The sequence below is a fragment of the Canis lupus genome, chromosome 29 (genome assembly GCF_003254725.2).
Source record: "Canis lupus dingo isolate Sandy chromosome 29, ASM325472v2, whole genome shotgun sequence".
Lineage (NCBI taxonomy): Eukaryota > Metazoa > Chordata > Mammalia > Carnivora > Canidae > Canis > Canis lupus.
This window is the reverse complement of record NC_064271.1, coordinates 28097271-28121581: the sequence shown is the minus strand read 5'-3', so window position 1 is coordinate 28121581 and position 24311 is coordinate 28097271. Positions and strand designations below refer to the sequence as shown.

Sequence of the window (24311 nt, the reverse complement as noted above, 5' to 3'; positions counted from 1 at the left end):
AGACAGGAATGCCTTTAAAAAAAAAAAAAAAAAAAAGTCAGCAAACTACCTGAATCTGCATCCATCCCTTGGTTTTCTTTTCTTCCAGGGGAGAACTGCCCTGCTGCCATCCAGGGCAGCCCTCCCCTCCTCCCCTGCTGGAGGCGCTAATGCCGAAGCCTCTTTCTTTTGCAAGGCCTCTCCCCCTCTCATCTTCCCCCATATCTCTACTACGTTGTCCCTCTTCTTCCTTTGCAACTGTTCCCATCAACCTAAAAACTCACTTCAGTATCACTCATCTCTACAAACTCTCCCATTACTACTCACATATATCAGCCACCTTTCCTGGAAAAGGTGGCATTTACTCCACTCCTTTCAATCCCACTTACTCACCAACCCCTGGACCTCTGACTTCCAACCCCACTACCCCATGAAACCTGCGCTTGCCCTACATGGGCCACCGACAGCCTCCATGTATGGTCCGTAGGACTCTTCCCAGTCCTCATTCCACGCAGTTGGCCACATCTTCCTTCTTGAACACTTTTTCCACCTGTGCTGTAATACCACACTGTCCTGATCTCCTCTCTCTCTCTCTCTGACTGCTCCTGCTCCCTCTCCAATGGAAAATACTGGATGCTGCAGAGTCCTTGGCCTTCTACTCATCTCTAGTTGCATTTTTCCCCACATGAGTTCATCCAGAACGAAGTTATCAGTAATCCTTCAGGTCCTGACTCCAGATTTCTGCCTCTCACCCTGACCTTCCCTAAGTTCCAGACTCATATGTCCAGTGTCCTACATGTCACCTCTCCATGACCTATAATAGGTATCTCTAAATTAGCATATTCGAAACACAACCACAACTTGCCTAGCGGTGGAAGTCGTCTTTAACACCATCCATTTTAACATTTGTCGTATTCAACCCAGAGCAAGTACTGTTGGATCTGCCTCCAGAATACATCCTAAGTGTATCTGCTTTCCTCCATGCTCACTGCCGGTCTTCTTCCATCCACCATTTTCTCTGACCCGCCGTAGCATAACACGGGCAATTATTGCTCTCTCCCCAAAACAGTGTTTTTTTTAAACCCAAATCCTACAGTATCAACCCCCTGCTTAAACCCCTTCAGTAGCTTCTCTTTTATTTCAGAATAAAGTCCAAATTCCTTACTTTTACCTACAAGACCCTCAAGATCTGGCCCTCCTTGTCTATCTATCTCAGATCCTTCTCTCTCTCTTTCTCTCCCCTCCACACCCCCCACCCACTCCCTCATTTTCTTCTATTTTTTAAATGTATTTATTTATTTATTTATTTGAGAGAGAGAGCACAGAGGGAGAAGGAGAAGTAGGCTAGATCCCAGGACCCCGGGATCATGACCTGAGCTGAAGATGGATGCTTAACCCACTGGGCCACCCAGGCGCCCCCCTCCCTCATTACCATCCAAACTCACTCCTCTTTCTGGCCCTCCAGTCTGCCTTCTTCCTCTTTGCCCTGGAAAACGCCAGCTCTTAGCATGGCTCCCTGCTGCTCCAACCTTTAGGTCCCAGCTCAAAAGTCACCTTCTAGAGGTCTTCTCTGATCTACAGCTGCTCCATTCCCCTCTCCATCAACCTTACCAGAGCTGAAGCAGTTACTGTTCATTAGCATCTCTGTCTCTCCCCCACTAGCATGTAAATTCTTGGAGAGCAGTTTCTCTCTCTCTCTCTCTCTCTTTCTCTCCCTGGCACCTATAATATTCCTTGCTAAATAGCTGTTTAGTTTAATCGAATGATACCATCAGCAAAAAGGTTTGGAATGAATCAAAAATTATTTTCAGGGGCACCCGGGTGGCTTGGTTAGTTAAGCAGCTGCTTTCAGCTCAGGTCATGATCCTGGGGTCCTGCAATCGAGTCTTGCATCAATTGTCTTACAGTCTTACAGGCCGCGCCCCCCCCCCCGCTTGTGCTCGCTCACTCTCTCTCAAATACATAAAATCTTTTTAAAAAGTGTTTTCATCTATCATGACTTTATTTCCAGACAGACATTTGGACTCTCAAGATACATGTAATTTTGGTTTGAGTCATTAACTCCCTTAAGTGGAAAATATTTTAATAGTTTCATTGTTTGAAAAATGGGTAAAAAGCACTCCTAGTGTGAGGGTTTATTCCTTAATATTGTTAAGTCATTATGTGCTTTGAATAAAAAATACCAAACAGAGTTCCTTTCTGTGAACCTCTGGGGCCAAGGGGGTAGGATTTAAACTCTCCCCCTTTTGTTCATCTTACAGACCGTGTGTTTACATCAATGGCCCAAGGAGATCAGGGAGCCTGAGATTTGTGAACAGTCTCCTTAGAATAAACACAGACTCATTAGGATCATGTACTTTAAAGTCTCCTAAGCGTGTGTTTGCTTCTCAGCTTCCTTCACACCCTTCTCAGGCTCCAGCCCCAGCTCCTCATAGCGGCAGCTTCTATGAAGCTCAGTACTGCCCACTGCCCTGGCGAGCAGCCCCCAGCGGCTCGTGATGCCCAGGCCTGAGGCGGGGATGGCTAGGTTGCTGGGTCATGAGTGCCCGCCACCTAGGCAGGGCCTCAGGGGCACAGCGGGCTACCGGACTCCTGCTGCTATGCCTCAACTTACCTCGCTGACTGCAGCTGTGCCCTGCTGTGATTTTTCCTCCACTCGCCTTGCTGAAAGTGTCCATTCCCCAACACACAGGATATCCTCAGTTCCTGAAGTTCCCAGGTGTCTTTTCAATTGAGAAATACACCAAAAGTCTTCGGGGTGTGGGGGGGTGGCCACCTGGATCAGGATACTAATCCCATCGGCAATACCTGAGTGAGTTGTCTTCTAAATGTGTACATGATTGCTCCACAGAACAGGGCATATACTGCTGGGTCCCCACAAGGGCTTGATGGCAGAAATAAATCCTACCGGGCTTGTAAACAAAGTGACATCAATACCCTCAGTTCAGGGAAGGTGTCACCGCTACTGTGTTTATTGGTAAGGAAGGGCAGGCTTACTGTTGGAACAGCCTATTTCTAAACGTCCGTGGCTTAACACTGTGAAGGTTTATTTATTTCATATGTCACAATCCAATCAGGTCAGTGGGAATGGTGAAGGGGGTATCTCTCCTCCAGCGACCCAGGCTCCTTCCTCCTACTGCAGGGGTTCTTAACCTGAAGTCCACAGGTCTCCAAAAGGGTATACAGAATTCAGAGGGTCTGTGAACTTGGAGTGGGGAAAAAGTATATATTTTCATTATCATTAAGCTCTTAACTATAATTCCACGTGTCCTGTAATAATGGTTGACAGCATCAAACCATAATATTAGTGCCACCTGTGACTTTACTACCGATTGAAAGCATAGGTATTTTCATATCACATTACAATTTTAGCAGCTATCATGAAATATCATTTAGGCTTAACAATGCTTTGAAATTATGGTTAGTCATTAGACTCACTTCAAGATCTTGCTATTCAATATGTTAATTAAAGAGTGCATGGAGAACCATATCACAAAATACTTGTAATACTTTGATAACTGTATTTCAGTACACTTGCTCTTTTTTGTATTTCTATGTGTTTTATTTTAAATGTTAAAAAAAATCCCTTTCCATAGGTTTAGTGAAACTGCCAAAAGGGTGCAAGGCAAGCAAAAGATTGAGAACCCCCCCACCCCGTTAAGTGGTTCTGCTGTACCTTAAGTCCTTGAGTGCCATACTGGTTGCCAGGTAGTTGAGGGACAAGTCTCAGAAGGAATATATATTGCTTCTGCCCCCATTCCATTATCCTAATTCAGTCACCTGCCCCCACCTGACTGCAAGGGAGGCTGGGAAATGGGGTCTGGCTGTGTACTCAGAGGAAGAGAAAACGGGGCTTCGTGAGCACACAGCAGTGACTATCACCAGGCCTGTGGGAATAATCAGCCAAACGGTGGCATCTCAAGGACAAGGGCCCTCTCTGGAGAAAACTAATCTCCTGGCACATTCATTTCAGGAAGTATAATCATAATAATACCATGACAACTACCACTGGTTGAATAATTATTACTCCTGTTGGTGTTGTGCTGAAGGATTCACTTTCATGACCTCATTTAATCCATTAATAACCCCATGAGACAGGTACTTGAGAAAGTAAGTCCAAAATCAGTGCTCTCAATCGCTGTGCTGTTTTGGGGAAACACTGAGACCCTCGTAAGAGAAGGTGGCATTGTGTCCTAGAGGAAAGGGCAATTCCTGGTGCCGAACTGCCTGGATTCCCAGCTTTGCTAGAAGCTGGTTCATTCACTGAGCACCATTTACTGAAACTCTATGAATCTATACAATGGTGGCAATAATAGGATTTATCTCTTGGAATTATATGAGATAAACTTTTTTAACAGCACTTGGCATATGGTAAGTGCTCAACTAATGTTAGATACCATCATTAATGCCTAACTAATGGCACTGTGACCACCTTAATGAAAATGAACTAAATATTCAGAGCGACTTACTATCCATGAAGGATGCAGGAAAACGTCTGAGGTCAGCAAGATCGTCACCAGCTGGGGGGGGGGGGGGGGGTGTTCCCTAGAATGGCATGCTGAATTATACTCAAGATGATGGGAAGTTGCCACCCTTCTTTTTTAAGACTTATTTATTTTGGAGGGAGAGAGAGTGGGGGGGGCAGAAGGAGAAGGAACAGAAGAGAATCTGAAGCAAAGTCCCTATTGAGCACTGAGTCCAACGCAGGGCTTGATCCCATGACCCTGAGATCATGACCTGAGCCCAAATCCAGTCAGACGTTTAACTGACTGAGCTACCCAGGCACCTCAAGTTCTTACCTTCCCTTTTTTTTTTTTTTAAGATCGATTGATTGATTGGAGAAAGAGCGTGCATGAGTGGGGTGGGAGGGGGGGAGAGAGGGGGAGGGAGAAGCAGGCTCCCCGATGAGCAGGAAGCCTGATGCGGGCTCCATCCCAGGACCCCAGGATCATGACCTGAGCTGAAGGCAGATGCTTAACCGACTGAGCCACCCAGGTGCCCAATTTGTTACTTTCCTAACAAAACGGGAAGAAATGTGTTGGGATGACAGAAAATATTGATGGGTTAATTTTCATTTCAATGTAATTTTCTCCTGTTTACAGAATTCTATGAAGGTGATGTTCAAATGCCTCTGGAAAAACTGCGGGAAGGTGCTGAGCACTGCAGCAGGTATCCAGAAACACATACGGACCATTCATCTTGGGTAAGGCAACCCTCCCTTCAGGGCTTGATGTTTAGTCTCCACGAGTTCAATCTAGGGTCACCTGCACTCAGATATTATACACCACACTATGCCTTAAAAGTTCTGAACACAGGAATAGAGACTGGGCTTGCTTGGTCTTCCTAACCCCTATGGAGACGGCCACTCAAATATAGGCCAGTATGGCACAGTGGAAAGAATATGGATGTAACCTTGCAAAGCCTCCTCAATTTAGTTACCAAGTAACCTTAGGCAAGTCACTGCTCAGAGCCTCAGTTCCCTCTGAAAATGAGGCTAATAGTAATATCAGCCCAGCCAGGTCATGTGTAAGGAGTCAAAAATAAAATGGATGTGAGCGTGATTTGTAAAATATAAAATGCTAGCGTAGAGTAGGTTCCTTGGACCCCCTGAAATTGTCAAATTCGATGTCCATTTTTCCCAATGGGGAATATTCATGACTTTGAGTCTTAAAAGCACATAGATAGCCAGAAAAGGGTTTAAGAACCACTGTGCCAATCGGCGCTGTGGTTTCTACTCTTATGACACCTGATGACTTGGCTCCTTCATTTTCTGTTGTTCAGATAAGCCCTTTATGTGTACGATCTATGCTTTTCCTTGGGTTATTTAAAAGCCGTTTTAAGGAAAGCGAACACGCAGTTTCCAGCAGCAGTGATAAGGAGTCACACTACGGGGCAGTGGAGGTTCCGCAGTCTTGTCCTGTTGGCTCTGGGTCTTTCCTGCCCAGGAACATTGGACTCCGGAGGAGCTTGGGAGGCTGTAAGCCATAGCCAGTGTGTATAAGGCAAATCCAAATGCATGACCAAGTCCCCAAACGCTTGGACAAAGGAGTCCTTTCAATGAGATGAGTGTCGAGAAATAAACACTCCAGTCACTCGGCCAAGCAAGGGACAAATTTAGGAAATGCATCATCCATAAAAAAAAGTGGTATTAAAAGAAAATAATAGTGGGCTCTCTACAGTAATTTTGCTGGTCTGTGCAGGTGGGCTCCTTCAGTGACTGTGGAGAGAAGCAGGAGTCTAGCTCACTTACTGATGTTTGGGGACACAGCCAGACCCTTCCAGAGAACAGCACACAGGAGGTTACCAAGCCCTGTAGGTGTGGTGCAGCAGGGCTGGGCTTCTGCTCCCCTCACCAGGGGGGTCGTGTCTACCTTTACCCTCCAAGAAATACCCCACCGAAACACCGCAGAACACCCTCACTCCTGTTCCTGAAGTCTCCAGGGAAGGAAATCCTCCAGTGTCTCCCCTCAAGCCTCATTGTCAGGACAACTCATCATGTAAATAGCTCCGAGTTATTTAAAGGTCTAGAAAAAACTTCCTGAAGCTATAATCAGGAGCTAGGGTATTTGTTTTAAAGTCCATCTGCCTAGAAAACTGAATCCTATTCGGTACCTCGAAGAAGTCCATGCCACATATATGTATTTATAGACTATAAGTGGCATCTCACGATTTTTCTTTGAGCTTCCGGGCTGCTCTCAAGGTGGGCAAAATTCAAAATGTAGCCACTAGTGTTTGCTTCCCTAGGATTCCTTTTACACTGTGCATTTTTTTAAAAAAAGATTTTACTTATTTATTTGACACAGAGAGAGAGAAAGAGCGAGAGCACAAGCAGGGGGAGAAGGAGGCTCTCCGCTGAGCAGGGAGCCAGACACAGGGCTCCATCTCAGGCCCCTGGGATCACGACCTGAGCTGAAGCCAAACACTTAACCAACTGAGCCACCCAGGTGCCCCTACACTGTGCTTTTTAAATTGTCTGGGTGCATCAGGATTCACAACCCTGCCAGCCACTGCACAGGGATGGGCCTGGGTTAGCAGAACTCCGAGGCCAGTCTGTGCATATGAAGCCTGAGGCCTGAGCTCTCTCATGAACTGGGAGAGGAAAATCACCTTTGCTTTCATCCATGAGCTCGATTATGGGATGTAGGATGATGGAACATTTTCAATGCATGTTGGCTGGCAGGGAAGGCAGGGGAGCCCCCGCCCCCAAAAATATGTATATCACATCTGCTATAGCTGCAGTGCCCGCCAAGAGTATAAGAAAAAAACACTGTTTTTCTCTTAAATCTCACTCCACTTTTGTACACCAGGGGCTGATCCTGATTTATCCCCATGTGGGACACACAATTTCCCCTAGGCCTGTGTGTCTATTAGTAGCACTCAGCAGTCAGTAGCCACTCGGCCTGCCCTTTACTGGAAAGGAAGTGGGGACAGGAATAGAACAGGCGCACATTCTTGGGTCCACTCTCTGGGGTCTTTAATGGTATGCTTGTCACAAAGCCAAGCCCTGCCAGACCTGGGAGAGCAGAGACACCTCCCCAGACGCCCCAGCCTGAGAGCTCCGGGGACATGGGACAAGGCTGGGAGAAGCCGCTGATTTGACCAAACAGAAAGGCCCACGAGACGGAGAGATTTTTTATATTAGGTTCTATATAGGGCTTGGGAGTAGGGGGGAAAAAAAAGTTTATTCCAAGTGAGTGATCTACTACTGCTGGATATGTTCATGAAATCTGGGGCTACCTCATGGAAGGGAGACGTACAGAGGCCACCTTATAAAGCCAGGTGGCTAGATGTGCACCATGTCTCTGGAAATTAAATCAAACACATCTTTTCTAAAGAGATTGATGGTTATTTTATTTTACTCAAAACTTTCTGTGGGAAAGTACAGTTGCCCATGTCTCATGGAGAACTCAGCACCATGAAGAGATTGCTCTGAGCAGTAGTAAACATGGAGGCCTTCTAACTCCAACTTCATTTTAATTCGATAAGCACTCGGTGCTTACTATACATGAGGCACGCCTCTACAGCCTCTACATTTATTGGCTTAATCCTCACAATAAGCAGGCACTATGATTATCCCCATTTTATCAGTGAAGAGCCCGAGGCACTGGGCCTGTCGGCTGCCACAGTCACACACACAGCTGGAAGGTATCAGGATTTGAACCCAGGAAATCTGACTCCAGGATTAATGCTCAAGGACACCAGCTTCATCCATTCAACATTTAACAGGCACTTTGTGCCAGAAACATCGATGTGTGTGGAGTGACACAGAACGAACAAGATGTAGCCCAAGAGGCGCACAGTCTTAGGGAGGTGGCAAGGGTTTAAAAAAAAATTACAGAAATGTGCCAAATAATTAAATAAAGTGAATAAGAATTAATACTCTTCAAAGGGAGCTCAGACGATCTAGCAGTGAGGAGCCAAGTCCTGACTCCTAACCTTCAATCCCAAATTTGACTTCTGGGCACTTCCATCACCAGCCCCCCTCGCCCGGACAGTGGCTACGGCTCACCTGCACCAACAGCCTCCTTGCCAGCCTCCCCCTCTGGCTCTTGCCCTCTGTCCCCTATTCTCCAGACACTAGCCAGAGTGATCCTTCTAAAAAGTACCTTATAGTGTCGTCTGGGTGGTTCTGTTGGTTAAGCATCTGTCTTTGGCTCAGGTCGTGATTCCAGGGGTCCTGGGATTGAGTCCCATGTTGGGCTCCTTGCTCGGTGGGGAGTCCACTTCTCCACCTTTCCTCCTCCTCCTCTCTGTGCTCTCTCTCTCTAATAAGTAAATAAATAATCTTTAAAAAAAAATAAAATAAAAAGTACCTTATATTCCTCACAAGCCCTCTGGCTTCCATTACACTGAGAATGACATGCAGAGCCATTCCGTGGACTACACGGCCCTGTGCCATCTTGCATCTGCCTCTGTTCACCAGCCTGGTGCCCTGAGCACCAGCCACTGGCCTCTCTGCCCTGCGTGGAAAACACCAAACCTGCCCTCCCTAGGGCTATGTGCTGCTGGTGCGGGTTTTTCCTTCATGTCACTCATGCCCCCGATCAAATGTCACCACTTCAGTGAGACTTCCTCTGGACATTTCTCTTTAAAATAAATGCCCACCCTTCATCAGTTACCCTGCTAAAGGATGCTAAATCTGTTTTAATTTTTCTTTCCGGGATATGTCCCTACTTGACATATTAAATATGCATTTCTTTGTGGGTTTCCTGTCTGCATCCCCCACTAGGATGTAAATCCCATCACAATTTAAATATATAAATAAGGGCAGCCTGGGTGGCTCAGCGGTTTAGCTCCGCCTTCAGTCCAGGACATGATCCTGGAGAACCGAGATCAAGTCTCACGTTGGGCTCCCGGCATGGAGCCTGCTTCTCTCTCTGCCTATGTCTCTCTCTCTCTCTCTCTCTCTCTCTCTCTCTGTGTGTGTGTGTGTGTGTGTGTGTGTGTGCTCTCATGAATAAATAAATAAAATCTTTAAAAAAAGTTTAAAAATAAATAATGTAAAAATGTAAAGTATAAATAAATATATAAATTCATTATAATCTCTGCTTTGTTCATCATGCTATCAGGAGACCCTAGAAAAGTGCCTGGGTGTAATAGGCTCTCAGTAACTTATTGCTGAATAACTGATTGGTTAAATAAATTGTTTTAAGAGGTCAAGGAAGGCTTCCCTGCAAGTGGACAGTGGAGTTGAGTGTTGCAGGATAAGTCAGAGTTTGCCAGACAGACCAGACAGGGGAAAAGCATTCCAGACAGAGGGAAGAGAAAGTGCAAGATTTCGGGGCAAGAAGGCAGACTGGGTTCGTGTCATCATGTTTTGCTCTCTTTTGCCCCAGGCGTGTTGGGGATTCCGACTACAGTGATGGAGAAGAGGACTTTTACTACACTGAGATCAAGCTCAACACAGACTCAGTGGCAGATGGACTGAGCAGCCTGGCCCCGGTGTCACCTTCTCAGTCCCTGGCTTCACCTCCCACTTTCCCCATCCCAGATTCAAGCCGAACAGAAACTCCTTGTGCCAAAACTGAGACTAAATTGATGACACCCTTGAGCCGCTCAGCTCCCACCACCCTCTACCTCGTGCACACCGACCATGCTTACCAGGTGACTTGCAAAGGACCTTGGGGGTAACCACTCTGACCCCCCACCAAAAGCAATAGCATTCTGCTTTTGCACTGGAAAGGGTGCAAAAACAGCATCACACAAGTAGGCTAATAGCTGAGTTCTTTTTTTCTTTTTCTCCTTTTAAAGTTCAGACCTCACACAGATGGGACTCTGGGGGTCCTTGGACTCCCCAATATTGACTAAAGATCCAACCCCTTAGAGGTTGTCATAGGACTCAAAATCCTTAATATTGTAAAGATCTCACAATTGTGCCTGGCCCACGATCTAAGTATCTGTTAAATAAAAAAATATAAGTGAAAAAGTGAGCACCGAAAGCTTTGGCACAATGACATAACCGCACTGTGTCCCAACTCTGGGACTTCATGCCCTGTCTTCTGAATTGGTAACTAACCCTCACAGATCAGAGCAGTGATGATCAGTGTTCCCCAAATAGCAGTGTCAACATCACCTAGGAACTTGTCAGAAATGTAAACTCTTGGGGCAGCCCCAGACCTTTTGGGCAGGAGGGAGGGCTGGGGGTCCAGCAGTCTGCATTGTGACAGACCCTCCAGGTGATCTGCTTCACTCTAAAGTCCCAAAAGACCTTACGGACAAATCCTGCAAATAGGACACAGCTAAAGCTCTTCTGTCCCCCCAGCATTTATTAACTCTTTTAAATGTTGATTTGTTTTAATGACATATCAAAACATTCAATTTTAAGAAAGCTTTTTTCCCCAGAATTCTCAACTACTCTGTACAACCTAAAAAGAAAAAAAAAAAAAAACTCCTGTCCATATTTGTAATTGTGTTCTCCCACCCTGGTTTTATAAACATTTTCCATATAACTGACTAGTTTTCAGTTAAATCGAAACACCAAGTTGTTTTAGTCATTCTCTTACCGTTAGCTCTCTCCTCTTTAATCTCTCCAGTTTTTCCACTATCATTAATAACTCTACTACGAACACCTCCATGCCAGTAGCTTTTGTTTTTTTCCCTTTGAATTCCCAGAAGAATAATTATTGAGTCACAGGATATAACATGAACAGCTTATGGCTCTTGCTATGTATTGCCAAAATATTTTCCAGTGGTGCCAGTTATAAAACCACTGTCACGAGCAACTACATCTATAATTAGAAAAACTAAACCTGTAGAAGTACCCAGCCACTGATTTAATAGGCTTACAGTCAAGAGCAATGGAATAGAGCTAATTATTAAATTAGTTGATGCAATAAATTTCATTCCTGACTCTTGTTATGTTGGTCAAAAAGAATACTTAATTTCTTTGTTTTTGTTTGTCAGTGTTGTATTCAGAACACTGGTTTGAAATCATGGGCCTGAACCAATTTCAACTATTTTGCTCATCTATATGAGAGTTGGAACATGCACGAGGTGATCTAAAAGGTCCTTCCCAAACCATGTATTCATAATATTGGGATTATTCTATTTATAGACATTATGAATGTTCAGCATCAAAAGTATTAAAAACACAAGCAAATGAAGAAAATTCATCCCTGAACCGCAACAACAAGAAAGCTCCTTGGTTAATATTTTTTGTATGTCCTTCAAGACTTTGTTCGATGTATATATAGTCATTTTTAAAAAAGTAATTTACCATAGTACTGTTTTTCTTGTGCTTTGTTTTTGCCATTTAATATATCATGAACATTTTCCCATGCCAACAAGTATTCTTCAACAGCATCAGTCTGTGGGTATATCATGACTTACGTACCTACATCCCTATTATTGGACACTTGCATTTCCAGGGGTTTTTTTTACATAATACATAGTTCTGCAATGAACATCTTTATATCCATTTCGTTAGAATGAATTCTAAAAGTGGCATAGCTAATATACAAAATACTAAGAATTTTGATATATATTGCCAAATTACCCTCCCCAAATGTTGTACCAATTTACACACCCAGCATCCCTGTAAAGTTGTTTATTTCCCAATTTGATGGTGAGGCATAGTGTTTTACACACAAATAGGCCTATGTCCTAAAATAGGTACATGTACATATAATAAAATTTTTTTTCAGAAATCAGCAAAAAACCTGCTCTTATTCATTAGATTACTAAGATTTATAAAAAGCTTATTTCTAGCTATTCTCCTCAGCTATGTTTAATCTCCTGTTGGAGAATTAGTCTAAGTTATTAATACAGCTGAAACCATTTTGGGGCCCTACTTTGGCAATGATAGCTTAGGACTGTGAGGAGAAATGTTGTTTCATAACAATGTTCTCTGTTTTCTGTGGGACAGGCCACACCCCCCGTGACCATTCCAGGATCGGCCAAGTTCACCCCCAACGGCAGCAGCTTCAGCATTTCTTGGCAGTCTCCTCCAGTTACCTTCACAGGCATTCCAGTAAGTAGAAAAACAAAAAGCCAGAAATCTGGTCAAAGCCAAACATAAATTTAGAGAACAAATTATAAAAACATGCAAGAGAAAGGCAAAACTCAGAATACCAGAAGTACTATTCCTTAAGTGATACTTGTACACTCCCCAGCATGTATTTCATGGTCCAGCCCAGCCCAGCTTGTCTGTGGTAAAAGGTGTTACGACTGGCATTTTAGAAAACCAGGAGAGGTGCAGCTGCTGATAAACAACTTGTTAGAAATGTGTCAAGAGTGTTTGTGTCCGTGGTGTATCTGTATGCTTCCAAAAGGCTTTATAGAATTACTGGCTGAACTCAGACGCTGAACGTAAAAGAAAAAGATCCTGTACACACATGATATTTATTGTTATGAGTAACTTTATAAAAATTATGACTTTGAAATTATTGTTTGTGGGTATGTCATTTTGAAAGGTTCAAAAAAAAAAAAAAACGAAATCACTTTTTTTTCCAAAGCTTGAGTAATCCATGCTGATGGGTACTCTGAAAATAAAGAGTGCTGAACTATGCAATCAGGTTTAAGTGGTATATAAGAATTGATTTGACATAGTAAATGATTGCTGTCTGATAAATCGCCATGAATTAACTTGATTCCTAACCATTCATTTAAAATTATATGGGGTCTTTTGTAGCTTATCACAGAATATCCACAGACCTAACACTATTGATGCCCACAGTGGTTTATAACTCCTGATAAGGTTCACAAAGTGGCTTATGATAACAGACATTATCCTTATTTTCTCCTCTCCACCGCTCTCCCCAAGGACCTCACAAAAGCTTCTTATTGTCAACCACTGGCAACTTCTAGAGGTTTCCAGAAAATACTAAGCCCTCCTACCAGGCTGATAAAACTGAAAGCAGCTCAATCAATTATGCTGTGCCCTGTCGATGAATATTTATTAAATTCCCTAGGAGAATAGCCAACAATAAAAAGTATCCTGCTGGCAGCAATTTGGGGAATTTGTGGCTTCCAGAAAATACTCTTGGAATTTGATTTTTTAAATAATAATCAAGGATCTGGAGTAATTATGAAAGTCACCCACTTCACGAAATAGTAATAATGGCTGGCTACTCTGAAAGAGCAAGAATGCAAGGAGAGATCTTGTTAGCAGATATTAGAAGAGAACACACAGGTATCAGTTTTGCTTCTGGCAAGAACAATGATCAACTGAGGAAGGTGTCAGAGGTTAACAATCAGTCCTTTGGGAGACTTCTCTTTATTTTTTGAGGGGTAGACATAAAAAGACCCAGAGTGGCTTTCTTTATCACATTTGAGACAACCCTTCTAACCTAGAAAGACAGCTACAAATACAGAATTATAAAGACTCACTATTCTGAATCCTGTTAATTCCTTTGATTTGAGAAGAATTTTTAAGAGCATATACCATATTGCTCACCTGGGGTACAAACAAGTGTAGCAAGTGGCTGGAACAGCCCAGTTTAGACGTCTTTTCAGGTAACCTCTGTGACCAACCAAAATGGAGTTTCTTTCCCTTTTGCTTTATTAATTAAATCACCTCCTTCTGAAGTGTAGAGAAACCCCCGAGTGGTTTATGACTAGCTACATGTCCTCTAAAGTTCTCAAATGTTTTACACAGTAAGTGACCAGCCAGGATACCTTCTATTGTTTGTTTTCCAGCAGCAAGATTTTAATGTTCTTCTCTGCTGTGGACACTGTGTGTATCTCTACCCTCATCTCAGTGTGTTAGATTTTTCAAAGTCCCTAATTTCATTAGTTACCAGGGACAGTCCAGACAAGAGCTTTGACAGCACATGTATAGAGTGGCTGGTTAAGTAGGTATCCCACTAAAATCCTCATGTAGTTTGTAGTGTAGTCTTTCGCCACAGAATCCTCAGTCTATCTGGTTGTGTAATGTTTCCGCCAACACTTTAGACTGTTTTAGCAGCCATTCCTATTTCAAACTAAAGACAAGGGGAGCGGATGCTATTTTCCCAGGCTTTGTTTTCACCCTAGAGAGAAGGCTCACAATTAAAAATGTTCTGAAGTTGCTATACTATCAAGGCTTTAAAAAAAAAAAAAAAAAAAAAGTAGGTGCTTACTGTTTGCCTCCTTCTGGTGGGGGATCGTACAACGCCACACCACGTAAGCACAGGACTGGCCCACGTCCACTGACTGGGTGCCAGCAACAGTTCCTGAATTCTCCAGGAATGCAGTCCCTGCCCCTAGGAGACGGAGAGCCAGGTCAAATCTAAAGGCATATGAATTCCTACTTTCTAACTCAGTGTAATAGGGCTTTCAGACAGAAGCTCTAAACATTTCCAATGCTAATGAATTAGTATTAGTGATGGCCTCAACTGTATCCAAACGGAAGAACAAAGCAATTCCCATTTTATGAAATGCTCTTTAAAGAACACGTTTCTCTTTGTACTCCAAAACAAATACCCTGAGGCTGTCAACCCCATTTAAGTTTTGCTTTTTTCCCCCACATCTTGGAGACCTGGTATTGAGGAGGGGATGCTTTTATATGCTTCCTAGAGAATGGAAATAATCTCCTTCTGAGAAATCCCAAGGTTTGCAGGATTTTATTTATTCATTTGCCTGCACAAGATTTCCTGAACATCAGGCTTTAATAAGTTCCCTGGGTAAGACCTCTTCCCAGAGGTGTGGAGTGGTGAAGGCTGTTCTGCATAGTTACAAATGTAACTGGACGCTCAGTCTTTTCTAGCCGAAGGCCATGGACAGAAGGGTGGGGAGAAGACCCCTCATTAATTACAGCAATCTTTGAGCTGTTTTTCCCGGATGACCCCATCTTTTCTTCTAATTATCTACATTCTTTTCTCTGTCTTTTCTTGACAGAAAGCTGAGCTCTTCACCTTGTATGAGTCTGCTCATACTGCCATAACATAATACCATAGACCGGATGGCTTTAAACAACCAAAATGTATCTTCTCACAGTTTTGGAGGCTAGAAGTCCCAGATCTGGGTGCTGGCTAGTTCAGGTCCTGGTGAGAGCTCTTTTCATGGCTGGTAGAGAGCCACCTTCTCACTGTGTCTTTATGTGGCCTTTTCTGTTGGTGGAGGTGAGGGAGGGGGTGTAGGGGGAGGATGGAGAGAGAGCCCTTTGGTATCTCTTCTTTTAAGGACACTAATCCTATAGGATCAGAGTCCCAGCCTTTTAACATTATTTATCCTTAATTATTTCCTTAAAGGCCCTGTTTCCAAATATAACCACATTAGGGATGACCGTGTCAATGTATGAATCGGGGCTAACACGAACGTGCGGTCTATAATGAGCCCATGCAACCAAGAGCAAACTGACATGCCATCCAAGGGCCATTCCAGGAGGCTTCAGGCTGGAGGGAGGGTCTCCAAACCTAAAATAGCAGTCCTTGATGATGAGATGTTTGGCTGGGTTGCTTTTTATGTTTTTTTTTTTTTTTAACCTCAAAGGAAAATTCAGAATGGTATATTAAAAGAGATTACCACCAAGACAAGGATCTGTTTTTTCCACTTGAGAGATAGAACATCACAAAGAAAAGAAATGTCCCTGATATATTTACAGAAGGACACAACATTCTTACTGCTTTGGTATGAGGCTCAGATGCAAAATCCTGGCTCTGCCATTGAACAAACTTTGACATCTAGCCAGTCTCATGACCTCTCTTAAGCAATGCCCTCCACTTGAGTCTACCTCAGAGAGGTGTATTGTTGAGCACAGTGCCTAGCACTGGCTCACAGTACAGAACATTATTGCTGCCTGTGAGGCATCTCATTGCTGTTTAATACAGGGCTCAGAAGAAGTGTATTCTATTTAAGATTGACTGGTATATGACCTATATACTCAGCATGGGGGAGAAATCAGCCATGATCTTTGCAGAATAAAGTTCTTTAAACTCAGAATGCCTGGGTGGCTCAGTGGTTGAACATCTCCCTTTTGTTCAGGTCATGATCCCGGGGTCCTGGGATCGAGTCCCACATCAGGCTCCCCCCTCAGGGAGCCTGCTTCTCCCTCTGCCTGTGTCTTTGCCTCTCTCTGTGTGACTCTCTTGAATAAATAAAATCTTAATAAATAAATAAAACTAATAAAAAATTTTTAAAAAGGAAAGAAAAAACCAGTCTAATAAAGATTGAAATGTGGAGGCCACCGGGAGAGATAGCCAACATAATGCTGCACGGGGCTTTATTTTAGGGCGCACCGTATTTCCATCAGCTACATGGCACGATTGAAGAATGGAAAGAGCAGGGCCTTGCATCATTCCGAACTAGTTCCAAGGTCAGCTGGTACGAGACAGACTGTGTTCAAGCACTGGCCCCACCACTTACTGTGTGGCAACTTGACCGAACTTCTCCACTCCCTTATCGAGAAAGTGGACGTGATGGCCGTACTACTTATCCTAGGGTCGTGGTGAAGATGAAAGTAGATAGCACTCAAAGGCACTTAGTGTAACAAGCCCTCGGTAAATTACTACTACTGCTACTTATAACTCCGGGATGCTGTGCAGGCCACCTCCCGGCTCGAGGTCTGAATTATCTTATCTACAAAATGCAGATAACAGCACTTCACTTGCAGGGGTTTCTTGAGGATTAAATGAAATCATATATAAACTCAGGCAGCCTGCCTTTCCCATTTGCAAGCGCTAAATAAATGTCCATTCCCTATCCTGGCTCCCCATTTCTCTCCCCCCCCCACGCCCCGCCCCCCCCCCCCAACTAAACCGCGATTGTTTTGCTATTAGAAGTCTCCAGGAAAGCTCACAAGTTAGGTCAGATTGGTCCTCACACAGAACTGAGCCCCAGGCCAAGGTGGGAAGTAGGTCCTGGCATCTGCTGTGTTGGACCCAGCAAAACCTGGGGCTGCAGTGGAATGGGATGGGGTGCAGGGGGGTTGCTGGTATTGGACAGGACCCTGCACGCAGCCCCTAAACGCCTGAGTTCAGAAGGCCATTAGCAGGAATAAAGCCTGGAGGCAGGGGTTATTTTTGTGGTCAGCCCCTGTGGCTCAAACGGTGTTTTTGGAATCTTCAAAAGCCTGATCCTCACTCCTTCCTCGAACCAAGCGCATTACCAGTTTTCCCATTTCAGTAAATGGCACCACCAGCCCTCCAGCTGCTCAGGCCCGAAGCTAGGATTCAACCTTGACTCCCCTTGATCCATCCTTGATTCTTCTAAAGATGTGTCTTCATTTTTTTCCCATCCTTCCGTGTGTCCCAGACCCTTCCATGATTCTGCTATGGGCCCAGCCCCTTCCTACCACCACTGTCACACCCCCGTCTAGATGGCCGGCACATCTTTCCCCCCAAAATAGTGCAAGAGCCTCTTAACCCGACTGCCAGGGCTCCTCTCCAGGCTGTCTCCAGTGCATTCTCTAAGGAGCCAAAGGGATCTTTTGAAAGCATTAATCAGATGTCTCACTTTAAACTCTCCAATGGCTTCCTTGGCACCTGGAACAACAGCCAAGTCCAATTTCCCCATCACAACCAGGAGGCATAACCTGAATCTATCACCTCTTGTCTTCCTACCCCAACCTCCACAAGCGTCTTCTGGCCCCATTGGCACTGTGCACCTCAGAGGCCTCTGTCATTGCTTCCCTCTTCTCCAGAGCACCCTAAAGATAAAAGGCAACCCCTCGGGGCAAGGGGGCTTTCTCACCAGCCAAAATAAATAAGTGTCCTCTCCCTCGATGAGGCTTTGCCTATTGGCCTATTTTATTTTCTTCAGGCACTTATCACTAAAACGATCTTATTTGTTTGTATTTGTTGTCTGTCTCCCCACTCGAATGTCTGCTCCATGAGAACAGAGACTTGGTGTTGTTCACAGCTGTGTGAACAGTAGTACCTGGTGCATAGTAAGAACTTCGTAAATATTTGTCGAATGAAGAACACCCTATCATCTCATATCCCCCCACATAAAAGAGGTGTGGCAATTTTGCACAATTTAGAACCTTCCACATTATCCCCAGCTGATGGAAGTAGTGTCACTGTCATGTCAACTAAACTTCTGGTTCTCTCACTAAATAAGGCAGTATTTTTGGGAATTTGTGAATTTTATAATAATTTTTAGGTGTTTTTTTTTAATTGTCTTGACCATTTAAAACAATTCATATGAGCACATTCTAGATGACTACAGTGGCTGTGAACACCTGGAGCATTCGCGCCCTCTGGTTTGCTGTTACACACTCTGGTCAGAGGTGGGACACAGGGTAGGTGTGGGGGATGGGAGGAGGGGGACATTCTGCTCCCAGAAAGACCTACATATCTATCCACATCAAATGCATATAGTGAACTCCAAAGCTTTTATTTTTAAAAAAGTTACATATTATCTCACCCCTGGCCCTCAGGCCTACCCAGCTTTAGCAAAAAGTAAAGACCAATGGTACAGAATAATTCAGAATCATGGCAACAGTGGTTTAAAATGCTAGGTTTTTACTAAGTTTTTAAATTAACATCTAGGAAGATAACACTGATGTATATTTCTTTGAATTGAAAGAAAAGAAAAAATGGTAGCACCTGTCCTAGAGAAATTCAATTCTATAACTATGCCTTAGGAATGTTCCCATGACTGTTAATTGGTCATGGTTCTTCCATGGCCATGTTGGCTTCTACATAATTAAGTTGCTAAATTCATTAAATGTCTGTTCTTCTATATATGGCAATGCTATATATTTCCTTGAAATATAATTTCTTCTTATAAAAATTCGTTTTTTTAGCTGTTGAGAATTCCAGGTGCTGGGACAATATTTAGTATTATGAGAGCAGGTGATGTGAAGGGACTGGTAAGAAATGTAAGAGGAATCAAGAGCAAGGTGCCCTCGTGTTATTATGACTGAGAGACAGAGGTATAATGTGGTCAGGCACATGCTCTGGCACCAGAAGAGGTCACTACAGGGCTAGCTCTGCTGTTACAAGTTCCCTGACCTTGGCCAAGTTATCTAACCTCCCCATGCCTTGGTTTCCTCATCTATAAAGTGAGGAAAAGGGACACTTGGGTGGTTCAGCAGTTGAGCATCTGCCTTCAGCTCAGGGCGTGATCCTGGGGTCTGGGATCGAGTCCCACATCAGGCTCCTTGCAGGGAGCCTGCTTCTCCCTCTCCCCATGTCTCTGCCCCTCTCTCTGTGCCTCTCATGAATGAATAAAACCTTTAAAAAAAAGAAGAAGTGGGAACAAGAATGATACTTACCACGTGGGGGAGTTGTGACAATTACAGCTATTGTCAGTGAACCTGGCACATAGCAGGTGGATGACATCTGTTCTTGATTTGCTTGGACTCTTTGCTTGTAGCCTTTATCCCTGTTTGGACCTGACCCTCTGCTGTGTGGATGTCTTATGCAAGAAGCCATTTATTCAGGGGCTGACAATGATCTCGTAGAGCAAACAGAAGGCCAAGGTCCATGTTGTTTCATTGGCATTGACTGCCCATATAATTTTAGATGACTCTCTTAACCTCTCTAGGTATTTGTCTTTTTTAAAAGGTAGATCATGAGGCTTAGTATAAGCGAGATGCTACTTTAAGGTTTGGAATGTTATTCGAGTGAAATTATGTCACTGTGGGAAACAACCTGGAATACACACGTGAAGTCATGAAGATTTTTTAAGTATTAATTGTTACCGAGTCTTTTCTGTTTGGGGGGTTGGGGGCGAGGGGCGTTTACATCCTGCCATGAGCATCACCCTATCTGTGTGAACCTACGTCTTTGTGAAGGTGGCACTTCCTCTACGTGTCTGATGTTGACTATTGCCCATGTGGCAAAGGCTAACTAAATGCATGATGAGGAGAACCCGCCCCGTCAACTTTTTTTCCCTGTACTTACCAGGTGTCACCAACACATAACCATCCGGTGGGCACAGGAGAGCAGAGGCAGCACACTCACACAGTCTTGTCCTCCCCACCCAGGGGGACCGTCAGCCTGAGGTATGAGTGCTTGAAACCCCACACTCCTCATCTCATGGGAATTAACTGAGAAACCGAAGAATAGCAAGGAAAAAAGAAACCAGAGATACGATCTTCCATAAAATTTCCCTGGAATGGACAAAACACCCTTTCTTTTGTTGCCATGATTGTTGCCCACCCATCAATTATCAAGGAAGATGTGTTGTTGGGCTGGGGAGGAGGAGGCGGGGGGATGGTAACAGTTTGCAGTGAGTTTTCTTGCAGAATAGGTAATGGTGATCCCTGGGTCTCTTCAAAGTCATACTGCATTAACCTCTGTATTAAAAGAGCTTTAAGGCATAGTTTTTAATACAGATCGAGGAGAAACTCCTCAGGATTCCCTTAGCCAGAATGCTAGAAATTTGAGAAGCAAGAGAGCACTTGAAAGCACATATTTAAAACTGAAAAGAGTAAAACTCTCTCCTGGCATTTTTTGTATTTACTTGTCTAATACAATCCAATGAAGATGGACATGCCCACAAATGGACCAGTAGAGTCTTCAGAGTTCTAGCAATGAAGCATGATAGCTAAGCGTAGTGGCCATGACAACATCCAGCAGGTGGTAAAGCCTGGGCCTAGGAAGAACCCCTACTAGGGGCGCCTGGGTGGCTCAGGGGGTCAAGTGTCTGTCCTCAGGTCATGATCCCAGAGTTCTGGGATCAAGTCCCCACATAGGCTCCCTACTCTCCCCCCTGCTTGTGACCTCTCTCTCTCTCTCTCTCTCATGCTCTCTCTCAAATAAATAATAATAATAAATCTAAAAAGAAAAAACCCTACTAGGTTTTTTAATATTGTCTCATGCTCTTTCGAGGGATTTCAAGCCCTCCAGAGAATGCCCATGGCGTAAACGTCCCTTCCCTGTCTTGCAGAAAGCCCCGGGGAGAGGGCAAGAAGTGCCGCAAGGTGTACGGCATGGAGAACCGGGACCTGTGGTGCACGGCTTGCCGCTGGAAGAAGGCCTGCCAGAGGTTCACCGACTGACACACAGGTCCGCCCAGCCCAGCCGGCAGCCTGGGGGCCACTGTCCTCGCCCTCCACCGCACGTTCTGGAAAAATGCTTTTTCTTCTGAACAAAACACACTTGAAGCCCGGGAAAAAAAGCACCTCCAGGAAACTTGGTGGAATGACAGCAAAAAATAAAGAAATAAATAAGGTCACCACCCTTACTGCTCTTGCTGAGAATCCAGCGTGGGGCAGCTCTATTTTTTTTCCTTGAAAAGTCAGCTTTTGGGTTTATTTTTTTGTTGTTGTTTTTTGGGGGTTTTTTGTGCTTTTCTGTCTTGTTTTGTTTTTGCCGTACGTCTAGGTCTGGAAAAAAAACAACAAACGACTGTGGACTTCTGTAGCAACTGAACCAACAAAGCCCATTTTGCCTAGAGAGGAGGCATATTTTGATAAGCTTTCTGAATCATGCCATCTCTGAGATTTTTTTGACATTAAAAAAAAAAAAAAAAAAAAAAAAAACAAGGCTACACGTTATTCAGTAGCATTTGTACAGAGAACAATACCCGCTTTCATTGTGAATAGGACCTTCCCCGGTTCCCACCCGCCCCCAGCAGCGCGCACCACGCTGGGCCGCGGCAGGTGCAGGTTTGGCTCCTCCGTCCTGCTCGTCTGTTCCGGCGTCGAGGACCGGCCGAGGCGGAGCGGAGCCCGAGCGCCCCGGGGCACGGACGCGGACAGACGGGCGGACAGACGGGCGGCTGACCGCGCCGCCCACCGGTGAGGCCGGCAGGCCACCTGGGTAAGCTCGATGCTGCGTTCCGGGGCGTCGCTGCCAGGCTTGCGGGGCATTGGGCCTGCCCTCAAAACCCCACCCCTGACCCGGGTCAGGAACCGCAGAGAACTCGGGCTGTCCCCGCAGGTGCGCCCGCAGGTGCGCCGCCCGCGTCCCCATCCGTCCAGAAAGACGTGCGAGCTCACCAAGCCAACATCCGTTCCCAGTGCACTTTCATAGGTTTTATGCTTTAGCATGTCCGGGGGATGGGTTCAGGAACCATATAAACGTGATAGGGGCACGTGGGAGGGTCCCAAATTTTATTTTTCTTATAAAAACGTCGGAACTGTTCGAGAAGCATTTGCTCAGAGGGAACACCAAAAGGAAAATGCGTGTTGGTATAGGAATCTCTCAGTCTAGCAGGGCCAGGGTTTGCACCGGGCCGCACCTGGCGCCTGGCGCCTATGTTGGTTGGTTGGTTGGTTGGTTTCGGGGGTAGTGGTGTGGGGAGGGGAGCAGTTGTCAGGCTCTCTCTATAAGTTCATCGTCTCTTTATCCTATTCTGGACTGCCCTGCTTAACGAGTTGTTTCTCCTATACCTATGCAAAGAAGTTTTTTAAAAAGCACCTTATAGGATGCACTGTGTCAGGACGGGGAGCCTACGATCAGCCATAGGAATGTTCGATGAAATTGCACAGAGGAAAATTTAATATATGTTTAGAGACTGTACGTACACTTTTGTTTTAAAGAGTTGAAAGAAGGCATCTAGTAATAACCAATATCCTTTTCCTCTTATGATCAAGGGAAACAGGGGGAGGTTCCGCAGTGTGAGATCCACAACCTGTCCATTCATATATTTGGGCAATTTATTTTTTAACCTTCCATTTGACTTTTTAAACATTCTTCCTTGGAAGGGATCCTGTTCTCCCCTCTTCGTTTAATTTTTATTCGAAGAACAGTGATTTCAAGAGAGCAGGAAAAGAGCTTCATTTAATTTCATGATTACCAGTCACTAGTAGCTACAGCACCAGCTATAATGTATGTTTTAGCATTTACAAGGTCAGCCAGGAAAGGGCTTTTTTTCTTTAAGTGCAGGAATGCATTTGCATCCTCAACCCCAGCATTTCTTTTCTCCTCCCTGGAGTCCTGTTGCTCTGCCTACAGACAACCTCTGCTGTGGCATGATGCTCTCTGGCCTGGCCCAGGAGGCCTGAGCTGCAGGTGGACTGCCCAGTGGCCACAACGAGCCCAGAGCTGAAGAACCATTTGAGCAGGTTCACTGTGTACGGAAGTGATGGTTCGCTGAGATGCAATCCCAGAGCAGAGGTTTTCCTCTTCGATGAAGCTCTCTGACCCAAGATCCCTGAATTAAATCATCCAGCAAAAACAAAGTGATGGGGGCCAAATCTATCCTCCCCAGCCCCCAGGACTTTGGATCACAAGGAGGAAGAGGTCTATTCTGTGAAGCAGTCAGTCCTGGAGTGAGGTTTTGTGGCTGTCCCACAGAGATGCAGCCCGTGATGAGTTCTGAGCGCTGGCCTGGAGGAACCAAGCTCAGGCCTTCCTTGGTTTTTAGCCAAGACACAGGGGGTAAGCAGAAGTGTAAAGCTGAATGCAGCTTCCCTGGGATTTCTTCTTTCTAAAGCCTTTTTTTACATGTACTCTTCTGCATCTCCTACCCACATAGGGACTCCCTTCTGCCAACTGGCCCTGATCCCTGTGTACCTTCTTTCCAAGTGTGCACAGACCCTCAGTAGCTTCCTGCACACACAGACATCCTTTCTTTGTATCAAGACATGTAATAACTAGAGAACCATCAAAATTCACCTGGCTGGCCTTGGGAAAAAAAAAAAAAAGTGATTAACTTCTTGCAAGCCACCCAGAAAGCTATGAACTGCAATCTACAGCACTGATTGTAAAAGCTAAAATTAAAAAGAAAAAAGTCATAGAGCTATTTTGTTATATTTTGGAATTAAATGAAGTGCCAAATTGAGCCTGACATTCATTTTATGCCATCTCTGTTGTACCACGTTTTTTTAATGTTTTCATTTGGGAAGAAGAGGCAGAGGACAGGTGGCAAGGGTGGTCAGTCCCACAACATGCCGGCTGGTTTACTGGAGTTCCGTCCATCCCAGGGATCTCAGACACCTGTCTGTGCAAAAGGAATGGCAATACAAAGGATTCTGGACCCAAAGTATTTTCAAACAAGGCGTGCTATAGCCTTTTGAC

General features: G+C 44.7%; 1 protein-coding gene and 1 long non-coding RNA gene across 10 annotated transcripts in view; one reads left to right on the top strand and one right to left on the bottom strand.

The window, feature by feature from the left end:
• Positions 1 to 24311, bottom strand: part of LOC125753989 (uncharacterized) — a 99771-nt gene that overhangs the window by 5909 nt on the left and 69551 nt on the right. The window contains exons 5-7 of one of the 3 annotated variants that reach the window (XR_007407093.1): positions 14538 to 14660; positions 8586 to 8744; positions 2949 to 3184 (exon numbers count right to left, since the gene is read on the bottom strand). This is a non-coding gene — a long non-coding RNA (uncharacterized LOC125753989). Of the gene's footprint in view, positions 1 to 2948; positions 3185 to 8585; positions 8745 to 11703; positions 12433 to 14537; positions 14661 to 24311 lie in introns of those variants that run through there. The other 2 variants (XR_007407091.1, XR_007407089.1) reach the window with 2 other exon arrangements.
• The window catches only part of ZNF704 (zinc finger protein 704), a 293122-nt gene that overhangs the window by 204504 nt on the left and 64307 nt on the right, over positions 1 to 24311 (top strand). For 5 of the 7 annotated variants that reach the window (XM_049103887.1, XM_025433705.3, XM_035708484.2 and 2 more), the window contains exons 5-9: positions 5082 to 5182; positions 9816 to 10083; positions 12344 to 12448; positions 20250 to 20347; positions 21235 to 22109. In XM_049103887.1, coding sequence (XP_048959844.1) covers positions 5082 to 5182; positions 9816 to 10083; positions 12344 to 12448; positions 20250 to 20347; positions 21235 to 21346 — 684 coding nt within the window. In that variant the 3' untranslated portion in view covers positions 21347 to 22109. Of the gene's footprint in view, positions 1 to 5081; positions 5183 to 6179; positions 6433 to 9815; positions 10084 to 12343; positions 12449 to 16627; positions 16896 to 20249; positions 20348 to 21234; positions 22110 to 24311 lie in introns of those variants that run through there. The other 2 variants (XM_049103886.1, XM_049103888.1) reach the window with 2 other exon arrangements.